The 22,864-nt window shown below is 42.5% G+C and overlaps 2 protein-coding genes across 2 annotated transcripts in view; both read right to left on the bottom strand.

Moving 5' to 3' along the window:
- The window catches only part of LOC139442803 (interferon-induced protein 44-like), a 60,901-nt gene extending 49,902 nt beyond the window's left edge, over positions 1-10,999 (bottom strand). Inside the window, exon 1 of the mRNA XM_071223694.1 lies at positions 10,896-10,999. The gene's annotated coding sequence lies outside the window, so the exon portion shown is untranslated. The remainder of the gene's footprint in view (positions 1-10,895) is intronic.
- Positions 11,000-17,357: 6,358 nt separating this feature from the next.
- On the bottom strand, positions 17,358-21,084 carry LOC139443855 (spidroin-1-like). Its single transcript, XM_071224753.1, has 2 exons — positions 19,836-21,084; positions 17,358-17,521 (listed from the first exon to the last, which is right to left on the bottom strand). Exons 1-2 carry the CDS (start codon positions 21,082-21,084, stop codon positions 17,358-17,360), a joined length of 1,413 nt encoding a protein of 470 aa, XP_071080854.1.
- Between the last annotated feature and the right edge of the window lie 1,780 nt (positions 21,085-22,864).

The following is a 22,864-nucleotide window of genomic DNA, read 5'->3' as shown; positions in this document are numbered from 1 at the left end:
TCCTACAAGCATATAGGTTGCTGGGTATCTATGTCTTTACCCAGAATCCCCGTGGATGTGAGACGGTTTGATGGCGTATTAATGTGTAACGAAAACATGTTGTTTTCGCTTGTCTTCAATCAATTACTTAACTGGCCCGAGGAGTTAAGAACCAAACATAGAAACGACCACTGAGTTGCGGTATTGATTAAACCCCTAAAGGGGTTGTTGAAATATATATTGACGCATTGCTATAAATTCATCGAGAATGTGTCAATTTGCGTTCCCAATCTGGTAGATCAAATCAATATCATCAAAGTAGTGAAATAGAAATAGCTAGAAATAATATTCATCTTGAAAGTATATGTCAGATGTCAGTTATTAATATCCGTTCTCTGATACCTCATATCTGTCTGACAGAAATACCATATAATATTTTCTAGCTCTATTCAAGTGGGCTGTGTTATTTATTGAAACTACGACACACGAATCCATTTACAATCACAATACGAAACACAATATGGAGACGTGTCGGATACAAGGTCAGACTACATTAATCCTAGAAGGCCAATCCAATACAATCCCCAGCCTTGGATAAATGGATTTATGGAGGCCGTGTAATGAGGTTAATCTAACACAACCATTAGCATTCGATTGATGACCAATGTAAACGAGAAGACCTGGTAAGTGTTTATATACCTTGGTGAACTGGTCACAGAGATGGGGTATTAGAGAGGAATAGATAGCTTACTTTACTAAGACGGCATTGAGAGTATTTCTGTCTTGGCAATAGAGACACAAGACTCAATGCATTATCAAAGGGTATATTTAGTTCTGGGACAAAGGATGCTGGCGTGACGCTTCACTCTTAACAAGGAAGACCTTTCCCTTTAATCAGAGTGTGTGTGTGTGGGAGGGGGGGGGGGGATATATACCTTTAGATTAGCAACAATACGGTATATATACACATTTAAACATAAAATAACGCCAGAGAATAATCAGTCTCGATTATCTGGCGAAACAAGTTTCATTGGGCGAAAAGGAAAAAAAAGCGGTGAAAACCAGCATTCTACTGCCACCTTACAAAATTATAAAACTCACAATACATCCATTCATGTTACCGAAATCAATGTCAGCTGGATCTTACATCATCTTATATATGCCCATCACCTCACAATGATCACTCTGCAACTGTCCCCTTGCAATACGAACATAATAAACATCAGCCCTAATCACCAGCGTACACTTGCTTGAGTAATATACCTTTAACATCATCACCACCTTACACTCGCCTTAGTAACATACCTTTAACATCATCACCACCTTACACTCGCCTTAATAACATACCTTCAACATCATACCCACCTTTCACTCGCCTTAGTAACATACCTTCAACATCATACCCACCTTACACTCGCCTTAATAACATATCTTTAACATCATCACCACCTTACACTGGCCTTAATAACACAGCTTTAACATCATCAACACCTTACATTAGCCGTAGTAACATATCTTTAACTTCATCACCACCTTACACTCGCCTTAGTAACATACCTTTAACATCATCACCACCTTACACTCGCCTTAATAACATACCTTCAACATCATCACCACCTCACGCTCGCCTTAATAACAAACCTTCAACATCAACACCACCTTACACTCGCCTTAATAACATACCTTCAACATCATACCCACCTTACACTCGCCTTAGTAACATACCTTTAACATCATACCCACCTTACACTCGCCTTAATAACATATCTTTAACATCATCACCACCTTACACTCGCCTTAATAACATAGCTTTAACATCATCAACACCTTACATTAGCCGTAGTAACATATCTTTAACATCATCACCACCTTACACTCGCCTTAGTAACATACCTTTAACATCATACCCACCTTACACTCGCCTTAATAACAAACCTTCAACATCATCACCACCTTACACTCGCCTTAATAACATATCTTTAACATCATCACCACCTTACACTCGCCTTAGTAACATACCTTTAACATCATACCCACCTTACGCTCGCCTTAATAACAAACCTTCAACATCAACACCACCTTACACTCGCCTTAATAACATACCTTCAACATCATACCCACCTTACACTCGCCTTGATAACAAACCTTCAACATCATCACCACCTTACACTCGCCTTAATAACATAGCTTTAACATCATCACCACCTTACACTCGCCTTCATTACATACCTTCAACATCATACCCACCTTACACTCGCCTTAATAACAAACCTTCAACATCAACACCACCTTACACTCGCCTTAATAACATACCTTCAACATCATACCCACCTTACACTCGCCTTGATAACAAACCTTCAACATCATCACCACCTTACACTCGCCTTCATAACATACCTTCAACATCATACCCACCTTACACTCGCCTTAATAACAAACCTTCAACATCAACACAACCTGACACTCGCCTTAATAACATACCTTCAACATCATACCCACCTTACACTCGCCTTAATAACAAACCTTCAACATCATCACCACCTTACACTCGCCTTAATAACATACCTTCAACATCATACCCACCTTACACTCGTCTTAATAACATACCTTCAACATCATACCCACCTTACACTCGTCTTAATAACATACCTTCAACATCATACCCACCTTACACTCGCCTTGATAACATACCTTCAACATCATCACCACCATACGCTCGCATTAATAGCCTGAAGTTGCTTTGCAAACATCATCTCATAAGTATCGTCCTCAAGCATTGCCTTATTAACATCACTTGTAAGTGACCCAATCTTTGCCTCAAAAACATCACCTGACAAATTAAACCCCCAATCCTTGCCTTACAAAAGTCACTGATAAGTATCGCCCTCCATCCTTTCCTTGCCACTAACCGGTCATACATGTATAATAGTAAATATATCAAGGACGGCTGTGATGTTTATGTTCATGAGTTCGGAATCAGTTTACCAACATGACCCTCCTGCTATACCCATGAAATTCCCCTTTAAAGGGCGCTGACACATCAATTATTCATCAACTTTTATTTAGATCCGATTGTGAACTACTCCAGTATTGAAACTGTGTGTGCCATCTGCCGAGTACTGGAACTAACGTGTACGATCGTGTCACTCCTCTGTCCCGAACTGACAGATATTTTCTATTAAGTCCGTCGCCCCGTGTAACGTCAAATCGAGTCATAAATCGACCAAAATATAATCTATTTGTCACGATAATCATAACGAATATTCTGCAACCAATTTATCGTTCATTTAATGCGTCTTTTAAAGCGAGGTTTGTGATCTGCTAATTACGTGCGAGTTCAATTCGGGCATCTCTCAGCCTTTTATTAGCAAAGTTGACGTTCATCGGAAGCTATAATTGAACGCTGGTTATACGAAAGCTAAAGGATGTGTTCCCAGTCAAATATGCTTCCATTGATTGTAGGTCAGCAACAGGTCACTTTTCAAATACGACCCATACAACCTTCCAATTTGCTGTGATAATACGGAGGGTATCGTTGTGACTCATCCTGCACACAGGCATAGCCGCAGGTACCGCGAGCTTACAATCAATACCACAATTATTTTTCTGGGGATCTAGTGTTTTTTAGGAAACATAATTCAAGACAAAAAATACATTGAAATAGAGGTCTTCAAGAGGCTGCATTACGGCTTCGGTGAGAATTTCAAGCCTCAGAGGCCAAAATTCAAGATGGCTGCTGTCAAAGTGCAGCAGACGACCAATCGGTCAGACACTAAGCTAATGGCACAGATGTCCAAGTTGGAGGATTGAGGCCATTTGTTAACATACTGCAGCATAACTATTATTATTACAAAATGTCTGATACTTTTACTTTCAAACCGGAAGAATTATATCAAAGCCATTGTTTAGATGGGCGATCCTTACCAATTCACAACGTATTGTTAAGCTTAAAGCTACGTAATTTTGTCAATGCTGTGTGAGTTCAGCTGAAAATCGTACGTTTACTAACACTGAACCTATTGCCAGCAGCTACGAAGGGTGAGATACCATTGCACAGGTTAAAAGATTCATCACAGGCAAACATAACGGGGGTGAGGTGGTGGTGGTGCGGGGAGGGTGAGGGGAAGGAGCGGGTGGTGATATATATGGTGGACGAGCAGTGTAACAGCCATATGTCTGCGGGAGGCTTCATACATTCACCGATAGGGGAATATTACCCGGATATTCGGCACGACGACTGAAGGCGAAAGCCACAAGCCACGTCACTTTTCCAAACGGACATATAACGTACACTGAACATTTACAATGCATTATAAATAGAAAACGACCTTAAAGCGCGTTTAGAAGGTATAATGGCACTTTCCGCCATGCAATATGCATTAAAGTCAGAGGGGTTTAGTTATTCAGAAATAGATAATAATATTGTTTCAGCTACAGATGAAAAACCAGATATTTAAAAAAACCAAAAAACTATGGGCCTATTTTTTCAGTTCTAAATACCTTGCAGCAATGTATTTTTGTATCAGAATTATAAAGAGTAATTATTGTAATTATTTTTTTCAAGCATTTTGATGAACAATTTATTGATTCCCTCGTTAAATAAGATGCTTCTAATATATGTATACATTTAAATACTACTGACCAGTGAGTTTACAATACTGTTTTGTACATAAAATTGATTTATATTTACGTGAATATTTGTAGATAAACAAACAAACCATCAACTGTTGAAACATGCGAGCTCTCTGCACCTCTGGCAGTTAAATGAGGAAGACAAAACGTATCTGCAAAACGTCTTCCCTCGGGTGTCCAAGCAGACTCGAACTGTGTCTCCTCGTTTCTCTGATTCGGCAAGATTATGTAAATCCTACCTTTGAAGACCGCTGTTTTACGCGGATTTGTTACCAATGGTTTCTCAAAAAATGTTTTTGAAACACGAAGGAGTTAGAAAAAAACGGACAAATCTTTAAATTCTGTCCATGTCAATATTGAAACTGCACTGGATACGGCGTCACCCCAGCTCCAGAGGCCACAAACGTAATGAACACGTTTTTTAACTCATTGAGAGTCAGTGAGACGCTCGCTAAATCCACGATGTCTGTTGAAGCAGGTCATGTGATAAGTTTCATATGATTCAATAACACCTATAAAATGTTTTTCTATCTGATTCTTTTCAGCACTGAAAGCAGCCTCCCGCCTTAAGGCCAAATTGAAACCAGAGAAATCAGAAGTTGGATAAGATTAACTTTCGATACAGACTTAGGACGTTATCACTGTGTTGAGTTACATGTTAAGATGGCTAAGAAAGATTCGATTGGAATAAATAACATTGGGTTTATCAAGTTCGTTTAGCTCAGGCCTTCTTGAAGCTAATTGAGACAGAACCAAAGAAGTTTGAATGGTGTTGTCTTTTAGGACAGAAGTCATCAAACATCCTTGGTCTCAAATTACAATTCATGCAGTGCCTTCAACAGCCATTATTAATCACACTGAACGGGTTGGGTTTTTGTGGTGTTTTGGAAATGAAGCGCTTGGCGGCAATCACAGGGATGGAAGCGGGACGATATGACAGACATAGAAGAGATACAGGGAATAATTACAGGATCAGTTCCTGTATAGGTATTGATCGTCTCAGCGTATATCTGACATCACACGTTACTGCAACTGATCCCTCTACAGCGGGGACGGCATGCGACTGCCACTACGCTGCTCGGGCGTGGCAGGGACGTGATGTGATGTACAATTATTGCTGCTGCACAGAACTCTGTATAATGACGCTCGCACGTGCTCTAAAAGATTACCCTGCACGGATCCATCATGCATGTAGCATTGTGACAGATGGCCTTCCATAGATCTCGTTGTTTGAACCCTTTTATCTTGAATGTCAGGTATGGGATGCATGCTATATTAGATGCCTACTGAAGTTTGTGAATCCACATAGATTCACAGAACCGCTAACGATCCTGAAGCTGTAATAACATCATGTCTTATGAATCTATTTCCGTCATGTGCCTGTGTATCAGCACATGATCGAGCGCCGTCTAGAGTACAACACATTCTAAATTACAGCACAGTCTGTATTAAGTCTGAATATAAATACAATACATAACACGCACATGCACATGCACATGCACACGCACACGAAAACGTACACGCACACGCATACAGTTTACAGTCACATTTTTTCCACGTTCCACGTGAACAGTAGCTGTATCAACGGTTGTTTGAAGATGAGTCTGTTTGTTGTTTAACGCCGCACTCAGCAATATCCCAGCTGTATGGCGGCGGCCAGGTAAATAATCGAATCTGAACCAGAGAATCCAGTGATTGATATTATGAGCATCGATTCACGCTGGATGGTTACGATGACACGCAATCAGCCAAGTTATCAACTACTCGATCCAACTGGGTACCTCTTACGACCAGCACTTGTTGCCGGGAACCAATTCTAATTCGGTTCTATACCGCCGTGGTCTAGTGGTAGAGCGTCCGCCCGGAGAGCGGAAGGTTCGGGGTTCGATCCCCGGCCGCGTCATACAAAAAGACATTAAAAGATGGTACTTGTTGTTACCCTGTCTGGCGCTCGGCATTAAGGGGCTAAAACAAGGACTGGTCGGCTCGGAGTCAGTATACTGTGTCTGAGTGGGGTATTCATGTTAAACTGCGGCATGGTATCTCAGTGAACTAGCACTATAAATCGGCATCAGTCCGGACTAGTACAAGCAGCCACACACACACACACACATACACGCGCATGCACGTCGCTATATAAGTGCAATAATCTTGGACGCGACATTAAACCCAATTTCACCTCACCTCACCTAACCCGGTTCTACACAGGGGTGGTACAAAAAGAGTGGATCCTGCGTCGGTGGAAACTTGTGAAAATTGCTGATTCTTAATATGTACAGATAGCCACCGACCCACTGAGAGTTGGAATCGTTTTGAAAGTCAAGTGGACTCTTGTTAAGGACTCCACACAACACCACAGAGTTAAACCTAACAGTAACTTTGTATTGCAAACAGGAATCGAAGATCGGCGTAATGGCCGCCTTTATTATATCCGAGATTCAAATGCAGGAAGAGGCGTTTGCTGATTGGACGATAGAACGAGTCACGAACACAAGGCGATATGGAAAATTGGAAGAGTTGGTAGTTTGCAATTAGATTGATGACATTATGAATTTGTTGCATGAGAAAGGAACATTATTGTAGGCACTGCAGGTCCCCTGATGAGGCTGTGTGCGTTTGTTGGCTGTACTGACTGGCGAGGCCCACCACTAACGAGCGAGAGATTAACAGCTGTTTTCCGATGCTTGGCATATCATCTGCTTTGTCAGACGTTTCTGCTATAATAAAAGGTTTATTTTTAAAATACTTTTGTCATATAGTTTATTAATTTACTAATAAAGAATTGTCCTTTTAAGGTGGATCTCACTTCTGCATCAGTGTGTTGATGTTTACGGATGCAGACTGTCATATGTTTAACGTGGGTTGATTGCATCTTGAAGTTAAGAACGTTAAGAACTCATTATGGCTATAGATTTAGTAATTAGTGGCAGTACCGTTTTTTATTTGTTCAACTTATTGAAAACACAATTGTTGTGATTTCTTTTAACAAACTTTGACTTATACTTTAAATGACTTTAAAACAGAGAAGTTTGGTACCGTTGACTGAATTCACACAAGGGACACTGACTGAAATATGGGGCTCCAACATAGACGTTTATTTGAATTCTACTTGTTAGGTATTCTTCAAGCAGTAGAGGATGAACTTCACTTTTAATTAAGATGTTTCACTTCTGGCCATGTCATGTTATTACTGGAATTAAATAGTTAAATATAAAATTACATATTATTTATTTATTATTTGAAATATTGCAAAAATAATATTCACATTAAGCGAACAATCATGTGCCATTCGAGGGGAAGGACCGGGGTGGCTCTTTGTTAGAAACAAGACTATGTTCGGTCAATCCTTCAAGATAAACTATTATAAAAAAATATAAAAATATTTAGCCGAGAAATATTTTCACAACACATGTCTCAAACGTAATGGCCAGCTGTTTAGTGGGATCAAAGTGTCAAGGAAGCGCCCTCAATTTGGAATACAATGCTGAGACAAAGTGTCCATCTTTCACGATGAATTTAAATACATACAATGTACTAAATGTATTCCGGCAAAAGTAAACACTAGTTACCTATGGAACCCCATGGACGGCCTCTGTGGACTGACGCAGTGTGCGAGGAACAGGGACCTAGCCTATAAGACAAGAACAGCATTGTAAGATGCGGAGCCACTGCTGCCATGAATATGGACGCGAGTCAGGAAAAGAAATAAGTCCTGCCTTCTTTTGAATGCCACGGACAATGACGATTATAACCGAGTACTAGCGATAGTGACCAAGCTCCTCCCCAGCGCGTGACACCTTCGTTACACTCTCGGTAACATCGCTGCCACCAGTGTGAGCGCGGCCATGCAAGAATCTTGAAATTTGCCCTCTAACCCCAAATGTAGTAACGTTTATATTTTGGCAATGTCTTTGGGAATGCCATCATAGTGAATTTTGAAAAGGTATACGACTGACCATATTCCCTAGATGAATTTACCTTTTTGTTTGTTTAAGTAGAATGGTTCGAGATTGCAGACAAACGGAAAATCAACCAACTTCCCCTTTACATCCATACTATACTAATTACCGGATAGTTGTAATGAAACAGAGAGTCAAATTGACAAAGAAAGTAATTTGGCAGGGGTAAGAGTATTCCGCGTCACGGTAGTCGTCACTTGTTTGTAAACACAACGGTCAGTCGCCATGGCTGTAGCCACCTATCATAGTGGGTAGCTTTGTCTGGTGGCAGCGAGAGTATAGAGAGTCCCACGAACAGGATATCGCTGTGAGGAGCTTGGATAGTGACATGCACGAGCACAACATGGCGACAGTCCAAGATTTCGTGCCAGCAGGCTGCCCTTTTTTGACAATGCCTCAACTACACTGCCGGTCAAAAGAAAGAATACCCACGTGTGATGGTGACTAAAGTGAAACAAACAAGGACTGGGTAGTCGACGGTGATGTATTTGATACGGTTATCACAGTTGTGTTTTGGACACATTCCAATTTTCAAGCCTACACTTCCATTTTCAGGGCAGTTTATCATGTTTGTGCTACACCGAACAGTCGCGGTGCAGACACACTGAGACACACCACTACAATATCACAGTATGGAGATTTATGGGTAAGTATTTCGACTCCACCTCAGTAACAACAGCTGGTGGTATTAGCAAGTTTCCAACCGGAGTCCAACGAGATATTGCTCTGATGTATAACATCAAGGGGATGGAAACACAACCATGAAACGCCGTCGGTGCCATTGCTAGTACTCCAGCAGTGCCAAAGTGAGTGAGTGAGTGAGTTAAAATTTAACTTCGCATCGGCATTATTTAAGCCAAGAGCGACTAGAGCGATCGTAGCAAAGACGGACTTATCCAAAACGATCGTAGCATAGAATGATATATCCAGAACGATCGTAGCATAGACGGACTTATCCAAAACGATCGTAGCATAGAATGATATATCCAGAACGATCGTAGCATAGACGGACATATCCAAAGCTATCGTAGCATAGACGGACATATCCAAACGATCGTAGCATAGAAGGACATATCCAAAACGATCGTAGCATAGACTGACATATCAAAACGATCGTAGCACAGACGGACATATCCAGAACGATCATAGCGTTCGCGGACATACAGTTGTAGCTTAACAATGGCTGCCCGTCATTTTCAACACTGCCTTAGGGGTGCTATAAGCAATAGAGAAGCCCCCGCACCAGACAATGGCTAGGATAATCACATTGGGGCTATTTCTCCTGTGTCTTTCTCGACTGACAGAATATAGCCATCACGACCAACACTAGTCATTGTTTACAAATGTTACTAAAAACTCAATAATCGGACAAAGACGTGTGTCGGCTTCATGACACAATGATACATCGCCAATTCCGCTCATTTTGCATCACTTTCAATTAAAGAGGGTAAATGGCCCAATTCCTGTAATGAAGCGTCTAGAGTGGCATTTATATCACAACTCCAAAGACAACTATGGGAACATCAATTGATCACAGTACAAGCTGAGCAAGGAATTGCTCTACCATCGTCACCAAAACCAATTTTCTCCTCCCCTGGAATCACATCGCTCCATGGACTCTTGGAGAAACCATTTCCGTCATTTATAACACCGCGCGCTCTACACGAGAAGCCAAAGCAATAAAACAAACGAAGCATCCCTTAACCACAATGCCAGGAAATTGAGAGCACGTCCTTACAACCTGTAGAGCGGAGGGACTACAACGGAATGTCCGGGCTAGGCAACCTACGCAGTTCTATGGGGGAGGGGGGGAAGGGGGAGTGAATGGAAGCCTTCCGTCAATACATCGTGAGACAGTCTCACTTCCAGGTTATAAGCAAGCGCACATCACATGAAGCCGAATTAGTCAGCATTAAGTACTCGCCCGCATGCTTGACCAAACACGTTGAAATGTCCAGGGATCAATACATTCATAGGTTAGCTCCCTTGGGTATGTCATCCAAGGTTAGTGGGAATGGACATTACTTGATAGTAAAGGAATGCAGAAGACGTAATGAAGAGTATACACAAACACAGTTCTGTCCTTCACATGTTATTTACTTACCTTAAAAAAATCTGGCTGAAAAATAGAAATTGAACTTAGAAACATCTCCATCATCGTCTTGAACTCCATAAGAGCTCATCACTGACCATTCTCGAATACAACATCAACTCCTATAAATATGAGAGACTTGAATGAGGACGGCAGTTAAAACTCCACTCGACAGGCTTCAGTCACAGGATATATCAGCAGAAATATGTAGTTGAGAAAAAAGCTGCACTTACCCTGTGTTTTGACGGTCAGTTATGGGAGATGTTTTGATCACTTCTACAGGTCAGTCCTTTCCATGTAAATACGCGGTTAGAATAGCAGTACCAGGGTCACGTGACTCGATGGACCCGGAATTATCGATTTCTACCAATTCTCTGACATACATTCATTCCGATGGCAGTTACCTCCCTTACGTCCTTGGCGCCGATCGTGGGATTTATTGATCTGGTAATCAGAGCGAGTATCCAGGTTTTGTAGTAAAGCGTTTACGCCGAGAATTTATGACCGTTTGATTAAGAGATCGAACAGATTTTTTTATTTGTTTCATACGTAATGTCCTCAGCCTTGGCAGTGAGGCACACGTCCTGGCAATTTTATGGTTTTTCACCCATGTGGGATACTGTCGTACTTGCCGTGCTTTATACAATAAGTGTTTGCGTCTTCGAGAAGCGGCGAACCTGTGTGTAAAAACCAGTTATCGACCGGCCACGTGAAAGCATATGCGAATCTCAGATATTTTAGAAGAACATTGACATAAAAAACGACGTGGGCAAACGTGCTGTGGGCGAGAAAGATGGGATCGACGGATTCTTTGATGCTGAACCAATGGCGGTTCCGAGTCCTGCTGCTATTTCCCCTTTAATGGTATTGACCGCTGAAAGTGACGTCATCGACGCTTCAGTGACAGTAGAGAAATTAGGATGGTGAATATAAGGCTTATGGTGCCTTATTGTAGCTGGATGCAGCTGGAGAGTCCTGCCAACCGCTTGAACACGGAACTCGTTCAGCGGACGGCTGGGTCAACAAATGAACTGACAACACCAGAGATTAATAGAATTTAGGAACATTTCAATTACGACTCGCTTCGAAATGAAACATCATACAAGATGGCTTTGAAACTCAAATCCTTGCGTTCCCGGCAAAGTTTCGGACGACTTTAGCTGAGTAACGACGGGGATATTGTGTAGAGGGTTTATAGTGAATATGAATTTGATCTCTGGGGTTCTTTGGGGAACAATCTTCTTGATTTATTGATAACCTTAATGAGCGTGATGTAAAACGTAATTGTGTGTTTAAGTTGATTGTAGGATTACTAGAGCCGATGTTGTGGTGGTTGCTGGACGCTGAATTAACGTCTCTTGAACACGGAGCGCAATAATCGTTAACAGATTGACAACAAGAGGGACATTTCCTTGAAATCAGGCGATATGTACCCAATTGCACTCTTGCTCTGGCGCCTAATTGCTCTTGACAAGCGTCAGTCCTGGAACACGTCAGAGGACTTGAAGAATCTGTTCTGGTATACAGCTCATCATGTTACGTCGTACCCTCTGGTTAATGGTCATGAGACGCCGCAACTCTAGGGTTAAAATACTTTTTTTGTAATCTGGCTTTTCTTACACGACATGGGCAAGTAACAAAAAACAAAGGCTTAATTATCTTATAATGCTTGGGGTTTTTTTCTGTACGTGTGGAAAATAATGTCGCTTTTGACACATCGATTTATCTCGAAGCTAAAAACGGAAACAAGGCATTGTGAAAACACGGGGTCATGTTGTTTAGTTTCGACTTTATCTTTTATTGTGAAATGTTTTGTATATTGTATGGTTAAATTTCAGAATATAATTCAAACAGTTTCATGATAAAGTGAGTGAGTGAGTGAGTGAACTAAGCTTGATTTAACGCCGCTTTGAACACTATTTAGTTATTTCACGGCGTGTCTAATTTAGTTTGGAAGGAAAACCTTTTTTAAAGGAAGTCGAAAATGACCGAGGTTATAGGCGTTTATCACATTCATGCAAATGATCATTAACCAGATCATTAATATCTTGGATATTATCAGCGGATATTGGCACAGTTATGGGACTCTTCACAGGGACTATATCACGCCTTAGGCCACTAAAATAACCCTGTCCCCTGAAGTGACGTCACTGATATAAAAGAATATGTCACTGACAGTCCTACAATTCTGATATTTTCAAAATGGCCGATGTACATACAATCTAAATTACGGCGTTCCAGTCTGGGCGGTTAGATCTAATGATGGTGTAAAAACAGGCAGGCAGACTAAGTAATTAGCTGCTGATGAGAGAAATCTGCGATCAATCTGTGGCAGTTGTGACAGACCACGTCGTTGACAGAATGACCAGATTAGCGATCCGCCCTTCTCGATTATGGCGACCCGTTCTGTACGCCGGCTGGATGAGACGTTGGTTGGATATATTCACGAGGGACCTGTATTAATACCGCGGTCTGCACAACGCTAATATCCTCGCAGTAATTACTCCAAATGTAACGGGTTACTGTGTCGGAATGCGCAGCCGCCCTTGAGCAGTCCGTATGCAGACACTTGTAGACACTCGCCCAGCCTCCAAGAGACTAATGACAAGGATCCACATTGACCTGCTCGGTCTTGTCCAGCATAAAGCTACCATCGGTGCTGTGGGTGGGTGTAGATGCTGATGTAGCCGCCGTCACTCGCACCGTGGTATCATTAAGCCAACTTTATAGCTGCCCTGTTATAGTGGTGTGGTATGCCAGGCCACGCAAAATGGTGATCCCATTTTGGAGTGTTACCAAATGACTGATTACTCTCTGTGTCCACAATAATAAACTAATTATTAGATTTTCACTCCAGCCTCCTAGACAAAAACACACTGCCTCGCATAATTGTATTGTCCTATGAAGAGCAATTTGACGGCCGACACGAGTTTTTTTTATATTTATGGCGGACGAGTGTACACTATATGAGGAACCCGTTCCTCGGGACTCTCATACGCCAACAGTGCCATAGTCTCACAGTCCCTGAACCCTATTATTTCCCTTCCATCCAGCCCTCTCTGCAATGCTACAGCTCTTAATGAAGCAGGTATAAACTTTCTTCAGGTTCAGAATCTCCCGACTCCCCAGGACTCCTTTTAAATTTAAAAGGAGACATTTGTTTCTATCGAAATTATATATTTTCGGAGACTAAGTTTTAGTCTATTCGTATCAGTGCCCTCCTTGCATCCACGTACACATCAACAGCAAGAGATCTGGACAGAAGATGACAGATATCAGTATGAATTACACAAACAACTGGTGACAAGTCTATGGCAGATGGCAGATGGTGCTCGTCTGTATTCAGTGGCTAAGCCATTTAATGAACGGTGATCCGCTGTGCATGCAATATTAGGTTTCACGGTTCCAGTACAGCTCTAGCAAAGGCTAGGAACAGGTAAACACGTCTCATTAAAGTGGCATGGCGGTTAACGTATAAGCTGTGACAATATTGAGTGTTGCAATTTTGGTCATGGTGCGACTTCTTTTATTGACCGGAAGAAAAAGCAACAATAAGAATTAAAAAAATAGTTTTAATTTGTTGTTTTGCCCGAACGCTCTATCTTTGGATTTGAAAAGGATCAAGAATCAAAGGGAACAACTGTTAACTTTGAAATAAGCATTGATCCCGTGCATGTTATACATATTACCACAGGTCACTGCATACAGTTGATTTCGACCAGATTTCAGTCCGAAGATTACATGCGTATTATAACAAGTTGAAACATATTCACACACACACACACACACACACACACACACACACACACACACACACACACATAATCACTCACTCACACATAATCACTCACTCACACGCAAACACACTCACTCTCACTGACACAGCTTCGTTACAGATTGCCCAAGGATCTATTTGTTCCCCAGAGACCATAAACCTTTAAGAAAGGGGCACCAGAAACACTTGGGACTCCTCCATGGTGGACAACAAGCACCTGTTGTGAACAAGCACAGCATTAGAAATTGGCACTCGTCCTGTCGTCATATATATATATATATATATAGAGAGAGAGAGAGAGAGAGAGAGGAAGGAGGGAAATTGGCAATCGTCCTGTAGTCCTATATATATATAGAACAGGTGTAAATACATTTCAGTGAGCTACAAATAACAATATATATATATATATATATATATAGAAATTGGCAATCGTCCTGTAGTCCTATATGTATATAGAACAGGTGTAAATACATTTCAGTGAGCTACAAATAACAATATATATATATATATATATAGAAATTGGCAATCGTCCTGTAGTCCTATATGTATATAGAACAGGTGTAAATACATTTCAGTGAGCTACAAATAACAATATATATATATATATAGAAATTGGCAACCGTCCTGTAGTGCTATATGTATATAGAACAGGTGTAAATACAGTTCAGTGAGCTACAAATAACAATCTAGGTGTGGTTTGTAATATACAAGTATTACCGTCGAGTAAGAATGAATGCCATCTTCATCTTGCATTTCGAAGTTTACCATCGTACTCACAGCAAACATCAATAAGTATTGAAAAGAAACTGTTTCCTTGTCACAAGAGAGATTCACAATGCAATACGACATGTGTGTCATAGCTCAAGGTGTGTTTGTGACTCAAATTACATTTTAGAGACTTTGGATCGTGAGATGTTCTGCACAAAAAGGCATAAATGTAATGTCAAACAGTTCACCATACACTCAAACATACAGCTAACGCGATAGTGATGCGACAAGTCATATTTTAAGACGTAACATTATTTTCATAACGTTATTAACATACTTCCTTGATGTCATTTCAAGCTTAAATTTACGCAACATTTAACTGCATGTAACAAAACTAATAATGTTGAGGGTTTAAAATGTCATTGTTTCATGGTGCGATAGGTTTAACTGAACGTTCATGTACCGTCTGGATACAAGACCTGATGACACGAATCTTCTGAATTGTTTCTGGTTAGACTAGCGGACGCACGCATACACCCCCTTCCTTCTGCCTGCAAGTTATCGACATGTTATCGACAAGTCATCTGTCAACTCTCCTGTCCAGCATGTTCTCCCAGAGTGAGTGAGTGAGTGAGTGAGTAAGTAGGGACTGATGCCGTGTTCAGCAATATTCCAGCCATGCCATAGAGGGATACATCAGAAATTGGTTTCAGGCAATGCAACCATGGTGGGAATCGAACCCGGGTCTCGGGCGCGACAAATCAACGCTTTACCCACAGGGCTACCCTACCGTCCCTTTCAGCTGTTCACACGACTTATAATAAATCATTAGTGTAAAGAGAAGTGGTTAGCTCGTCATCGTTATAAATAACGGTTGCTGATGCGGGTTAGTGGTATTTACAGACGAGAGTAGACTAACGTTTACGGTCTCATCTAAACTGATCTTATTAAAAAATTAAATCTACAAAAAAGAAAACAAACTCAAAATGGATCCCAAAACAATGCCTATTTCCTAGAGCTTGTGCAATCTAGATTTGCCAAATCATTGAGTCTCATTTAGATTTAATTTTACTTCCTCGCTAGGGTCTGGGAAACAGACTAGGGCTAGAGGTTTGTCTTGCCAACTAAAGTATGATATCCACTGCTCGGGATGAATTATGTCCGTTATTCTCTCTCACAATCCCCGAATAAAATTATTTTCCCTTCAGCCCAGCCCTTACTGTAATGCTATAGCTCTAAACAAAGCCAGTCTAGATTTCCCCCAGGTTCTGCACCTCCCATCGCACTGAGGCTCCTTTTCAATTAATAGGTACTTGTTTGTTTCTATCTACTATATCCTCCAGTGGTCAGAATGTGCTCGGATCTGAGCAGAGATTGTGGAGTTTCAAGGTACAAAATGACATTCCATTAACAGACTCAGTGCTGGTCCTTATACAGAGGGGCCTTTAGTCTGTCTTACAGACCCTGCTACAAATATATCAACTACAGCCCATGCAAGTCTATAATGTTTGGCAAGTCTAGATTACTGCAGTATCAGGAAAATGACGAGAATCGCTGGACTCTCTTTTTATTATATTTTTATTAAGATAACTGAGCAACTGTTTTTTCTGTACGATATGTTCATTTCAGAGACTATATGTTAGTCTAAGGGGCCTTGGGATGGTATTTCTTGAGACATATAACAGAGATCATATTACCAAGGAAAAACCACTGTGTAACAAAGTATATCAAAAAGTATATACTTTCAGAGACTTAGCGTTAGTCTATGTTTCCGTCACCAGAACCTTGTTCCGCACGTACTGCTCTCAACAAAATGTGGTGAACTCTTCGCTCGCTGGACTTCCAGAATGCCTCTACAGACCTGGATGGTACTATTACCTTGCCCCTTCAGCCGTCACTGATAGGTCGTACACATGAGAGACAGTACTTCCTCAATCTTTAAAATTTCCTTAGATCATAATCAAATTCCATACCCGTTGCCAGTAGTGGTGACAACAGTGAGACGCTGAAATACAATTAATGGGTAAGGTTCTGTGTAAAGCGCCCCTCTATTTCCTGGCTGACTACGTTACCAGATCTGTATAGGCGCTGTATTATTCCGATGCAGTGATTTGCTGACCAGTGTACCATTGTACCCTGCTGCGAACCCCTGGTGCAGTTAATATGCCCGCTGTAGTGATTCATCACAGCAGATCTTCAACAACATCGCGTTTCAATCTCGAACAGCGGGGAACGGGCGTGAGGGAAGACTGCCACAGTCAGAACGTCCAGTCGACAACGACGCATTGCTTTCGGTGTCCGCCATTCCCGACTGTGCTGATGAGGCTGATAGACGCATGCCGGTGAGATTAAACGCTGAAGCAAACGAAGAGTTTTCTGCGAATGTCAAAGCAAATCAATCTATTAATTATAGCAATTTCCGTCCCGTGTGCTTTAGAGAATTCAAATTTGAATTTCACACCATCAGCTAGCGTTTGGCGATGAGAACGGGAAATTGGCAATATTAACTTCAATTAATATCAGTTTTATATTTTCATTCAGATCACTTGTGTATTCACAATATTAATAACCGTTCAATATTTTTCACAAAAAGCAGCCGAGGAGAGCTTGCTTCATTATTTGCTTGTAACAATGGCAAATAATAGAGCGACATTATCTAAATCATGGTGAGTTAAACTGTAGCAGTAGATCAACATCCATATAAAAGCGCAGTGAGCAACTAAATAAAACTTACAAATCCCTTCCATATTCCCTGCTAAAAGTTCCGTGCTAAGTCAAATTGTACGATTCCGACCATATCTAAAAGTCCAGAGGTTCCCGAAAAGTTGAGCGTATCCTGCCTCAACGGTACCTCCTGTCACAAACACATGCAAAGGCACTGAAATATAAAGGTGGTAGATTTTGAAGAGTGGCAGTACAATATGTAATGGCAATATATAATATATGTAGGCAGTGAACAGTTTCAGATATAAAAATACAGTGGTGATAGCAAAGGTTATTGATAATAATATATATTCACCCAGCGGCGACAGTAGCCGAACTGGTTCTAACGGGGATGTATAGTTGTATTAACAGTAGCCGAACTGGTTCTAACGGGGAAATATAGTTGAATTAACAGTAGCCGAACTGGTTCTAACGGGGAAATATAGTTGAATTGGCAGTAGCCGAACTGGTTCTAACGGTGAAACATAGTTGAATTAACAGTAGCCGAACTGGTTCTTACGGGGAAATATAGTTGAATTAGCAGTAGCCGAACTGGTTCTAACGGTGAAATATAGTTGAATTAACAGTAGCCGAACTGGTTCTTACGGGGAAATATAGTTGAATTAGCAGTAGCCGAACTGGTTCTAACGGTGAAATATAGTTGAATTAACAGTAGCCGAACTGGTTCTTACGGGGATATATAGTTGAATTAACAGTAGCCGAACTGGTTCTTACGGGGAAATATAGTTGAATTAACAGTAGCCGAACTGGTTCTAACGGGAAATATTGTTGTATTAACAGAAGTCGAGCTGGTTCTAACGGGAAATATTGTTTTATTAACAATAGCCGAACTGGTTCTAACGGCGAAATATAGTTGAATTAACAGTAGCCGAACTGGTTCTAACAGGGAAATATAGTTTTAGTAAGCCTTTAGACACTGTGCGCCGCTCCAGTGCAAGTGTCAGGGTTATAAAGTCTCATATCATTAGATATCAGCCCCTACTGCTCAAATAGATCAACATGTTATGTAATAATTAATATAATTCACCACAACATCTCATCCTACCGACAGTGACTGACGGCGGTGACCAATCAAGTCTCCCCTTGGGTCACTACTCTCACTGTAGGACACCCTAATGCAATTGCTACTTTTATTGGAAAGGTTGCCTCGGAAACCGCTCCTAATTGATCCTTATTCTCGAAACGTAGTTGTCTCAAGAATGTATTACGCGACAGAAACTTACAATAATGGAATTGAACAGTGAAAGGCCCCGAATTAAACCCAACGATATTGAGAATAGTGAGATATGTTTATTTCTTTTCTCATTGTTCAAGTATAATTACTTTTCTAATTTGGGAGTTCATAAACTTGTCGATGACTCAACTGCAGAAATGACTGAAACGTCTGTAAAATCCCCAGTGTGTGATGTAGGTTACATGAGTTGTTAACAGTCAGTTACACCGTCTTATAAACCTACTGCCACTTTTGCCCGTTGTTTTGTAGGTAGGTATGTTTCTATCTCGTAACAACCTCTCAGGAGGTTTTACTTTTTCCTAGTACGACCTCATCCCGGGCATGAAGTTTTACTGTTTCCTAGTAAGACCTGGTATAACGTTTTACTGTTTCCTAGTAACGCATGATGATTGGAGTTGCAGATGGAATTGGGACTTAGTGTTTCAAACGTCCACTGTTCTAAAATCATAAGACAAGAAAAGAAACCTTCTTCATTATGGAGGACGGAATCGAATCTGCAGCCTCATAGATCGTGTTGAGTTTTGTAACCCACTGTTTTCACATTGAGCCACCAGGGCAGGTGTTAAGATAATTTCAATTTTAGATGTCAAGACTTAGTTTTGTCTATGCTGCACATGTTTCTTTCTCTCGCACGATTTGATCGCACTCCTTTTATACCGCGACACACTGTATTGTTTCACTATAATGAAATCGATGTTTTCTTATTTTTTCTGCTATTTCTTGCATTTAGACTTAGCTTCGCTTCTCGGTACCCTCTTGCCGGCACCCCCTTGCCGGTACCCCCCTTGCCGGCACCCTCTTGCCGGCACCCTCTTGCCGGCACCCTCTTGCCGGCACCCCTCTTGCCGGCACCCCTCTTGTGGGCACCCTCTTGCCGGCACCCTCTTGCCGGCACCCCTCTTGCCGGCACCCCTCTTGTGGGTACCCTCTTGCCGGTGCCCCCTTGCCGGTACCCTCTTGCCGGCACCCCTCTTGCCGGCACCCCTCTTGTGGGCACCCTCTTGCCGGCACCCTCTTGCCGGCACCCCTCTTGTGGGTACCCCCTTGCCGGCACCCTCTTGCCGGTACCCCTCTTGTGGGTACCCCCTTGCCGGTGCCCTCTTGCCGGCACCCCTCTTGTGGGTACCCCCATGTCGGTACCCCCTTGCCGGTACCCCTCTTGTGGGTACCCCCTTGCCGGCACCCTCTTGCCGGTACCCCTCTTGTGGGTACCCCCCTTGCCGGTGCCCTCTTGCCGGCACCCCTCTTGTGGGTACCCCCATGTCGGTACCCCCCTTGCCGGCACCCCTCTTGTGGGTACCCCCTTGCCGGTGCCCTCTTGCCGGTACCCCTCTTGTGGGTACCCCCATGTCGGCACCCTCTTGCCGGCACCCCTCTTGTGGGTACCCCCTTGCCGGTGCCCTCTTGCCGGCACCCCTCTTGTGGGTACCCCCATGTCGGCACCCTCTTGCCGGCACCCCTCTTGTGGGTACCCCCTTGCCGGTGCCCTCTTGCCGGTACCCCCTCTTGTGGGTACCCCCTTGCCGGCACCCTCTTGCCGGTACCCCCATGTCGGTACCCCCCTTGCCGGCACCCCCCTTGCCGGTACCCCCCATGTCGGTACCCCCCTTGCCGGCACCCCTCTTGTGGGTACCCCCCTTGCCGGTACCCTCTTGCCGGCACCCCCTTGCCGGTACCCCCCTTGCCGGCACCCTCTTGCCGGCACCCTCTTGCCGGCACCCCCTTGCCGGTACCCTCTTGCCGGCACCCTCTTGCCGGCACCCCTCTTGCCGGCACCCCTCTTGTGGGTACCCTCTTGCCGGTGCCCCCTTGCCGGTACCCTCTTGCCGGCACCCCTCTTGCCGGCACCCCTCTTGTGGGCACCCTCTTGCCGGCACCCTCTTGCCGGCACCCCTCTTGTGGGTACCCTCTTGCCGGTGCCCCCTTGCCGGTACCCCCCATGTCGGTACCCCCCTTGCCTCCGTCTTGCTTCCTCGACCATGACCTCGGAGTCGTGCGTTTTCCTTCACGTGGCGATCTTGAGGAAGCAATCGGAGGGGAGTATGATCTTGTCCGGTGCATACAGCCAGTGACCAATAGTGTGAACGCAATGAATCGCTATGGCAACGACATGTATTCCATCGTTTCACCCAGAATCCCAACACAGTCACAATATGATATTATAATTCAGCCATGGATTTTAACTAAATACACACTACATCGTAACGCAATAATATAATATCCGAGGTGACTCAATGATAGAGTAATTGATCAGAGGCCAGTCCTCTTTCAGTTGGATTCAAGGTTCATATAAAAGGGAAAAGACATATCCTTGAGTGACAGAACTTTCTATTCAGCAGGATATAAGTTGGTAATCTGAAACCTACTTTACATGCACCGATTTTCCTTTAGCGTAAGACCGCCTCCATGTTCTATAGTGGTAGAGCGCCCGCTCGGAGAGCGGAAGGTCCGGGGTTCGACCCCCGGCCGCGTCATACCAAAAGACTTTAAAAGATGGTTACCCTGTCTGGCGCACGGCTTTAAGGGGCTAAAACAAGGACTGGTCGGCTCGGAGTCAGTATACTGTGTCTGAGTGGTGTATTCATGTTAAACTGCGGTATGGTATAACAGTAGGCTAGCGCAATAAATCGGCATCAGTGCGGACAAATACAAACAGCCACACACACACGTGCATGCATGTCGCTATATAAGTGCAATAATCGTGGACGCGACGTTAAATCCTCAAGATGTGGCGCAAATTCTAGTACCCTGGGGTAAAGAAAATTCCCCATTAGACAAATGCGTCATGTAAAAGTATTTTGACAAATTTTGTCTAGAGCCAAATGAACAGCTCTATGTTATATTGGGATGGCGTTCCAGGAAACAGTCAATCTAAATATATAGTTTATGTAAAGGAGTAGGCATACACATTTACACAGTGCAAATGCCACCATGAACCAAGCCTCTCTGTGGGAATTGATGGCCAGATGATGAGACAAGTTGTCTCATTAGTGTCTGGTCTGAATTGCATGCTTAAACACAACTTGGCAGTCCGTCCAAAGCTGATGCAGTTATTTATGCTAACACGGGATTGCTTCTGAAGCTTCATTCGTGACCAATTCGTTCCATTCCGGGAAAAGCCGAATGTAGATATGCTTGTAGGTTACGGAAAGATGCGAGTGGTGACGAATGGTTGAAGGTTCTGACAAATATCATGGAAGATATCTCTCGTTATTCTGAAGCATCATCGAATGCTTGGGCGGTTACCTTCTACCAGTGTCTTTCCCAAACTGTTCTTTCTCAGCGAAGGGACAAAGTTAAGCTGAACATACCAATCTGGCAAAATCTTTGTCGCATCCGTTTTCAGTGATCATGTAAACACATTTGCCCTTTGCCACCCAGGGGGTACAGTTACCCCCGAGATAAATAAACCCTGTGGCAAGCGGATGCATGTGAACGAGGCTTTTAAAGCCTTTTATGTAGGAACATGTTTATTTTATGATATTTATATTTATTTAAATTTCCTTGCGTCAGGCCGATTAACTGCCTATTAGAGTTAGCACTGTTGGACAAAATACACACTTGGCAATAATGTCAATGAAATACATATATATATAACATGTTTGAAGAAGTTAGTAAACACACTGAACATGTATATATATTCAGTGTAATACTTTTACAAACATGTTTTTATAGATCTATACTATGTTTGAATAAGTATCTGTTTACAGTAATCACAGTGAGGCTTTCATTAACCCTAAACATTGTCACGCGGAAGTCAG

Source organism: Haliotis cracherodii, unplaced genomic scaffold (assembly GCF_022045235.1).
Source record: "Haliotis cracherodii isolate W230 unplaced genomic scaffold, xgHalCrac1.p SCAF_5, whole genome shotgun sequence".
NCBI classification, from domain to species: domain Eukaryota; kingdom Metazoa; phylum Mollusca; class Gastropoda; order Lepetellida; family Haliotidae; genus Haliotis; species Haliotis cracherodii.
The sequence above is the reverse complement of the archived record's forward strand: the minus strand, read 5'-3'. Positions and strand labels throughout refer to the sequence as shown.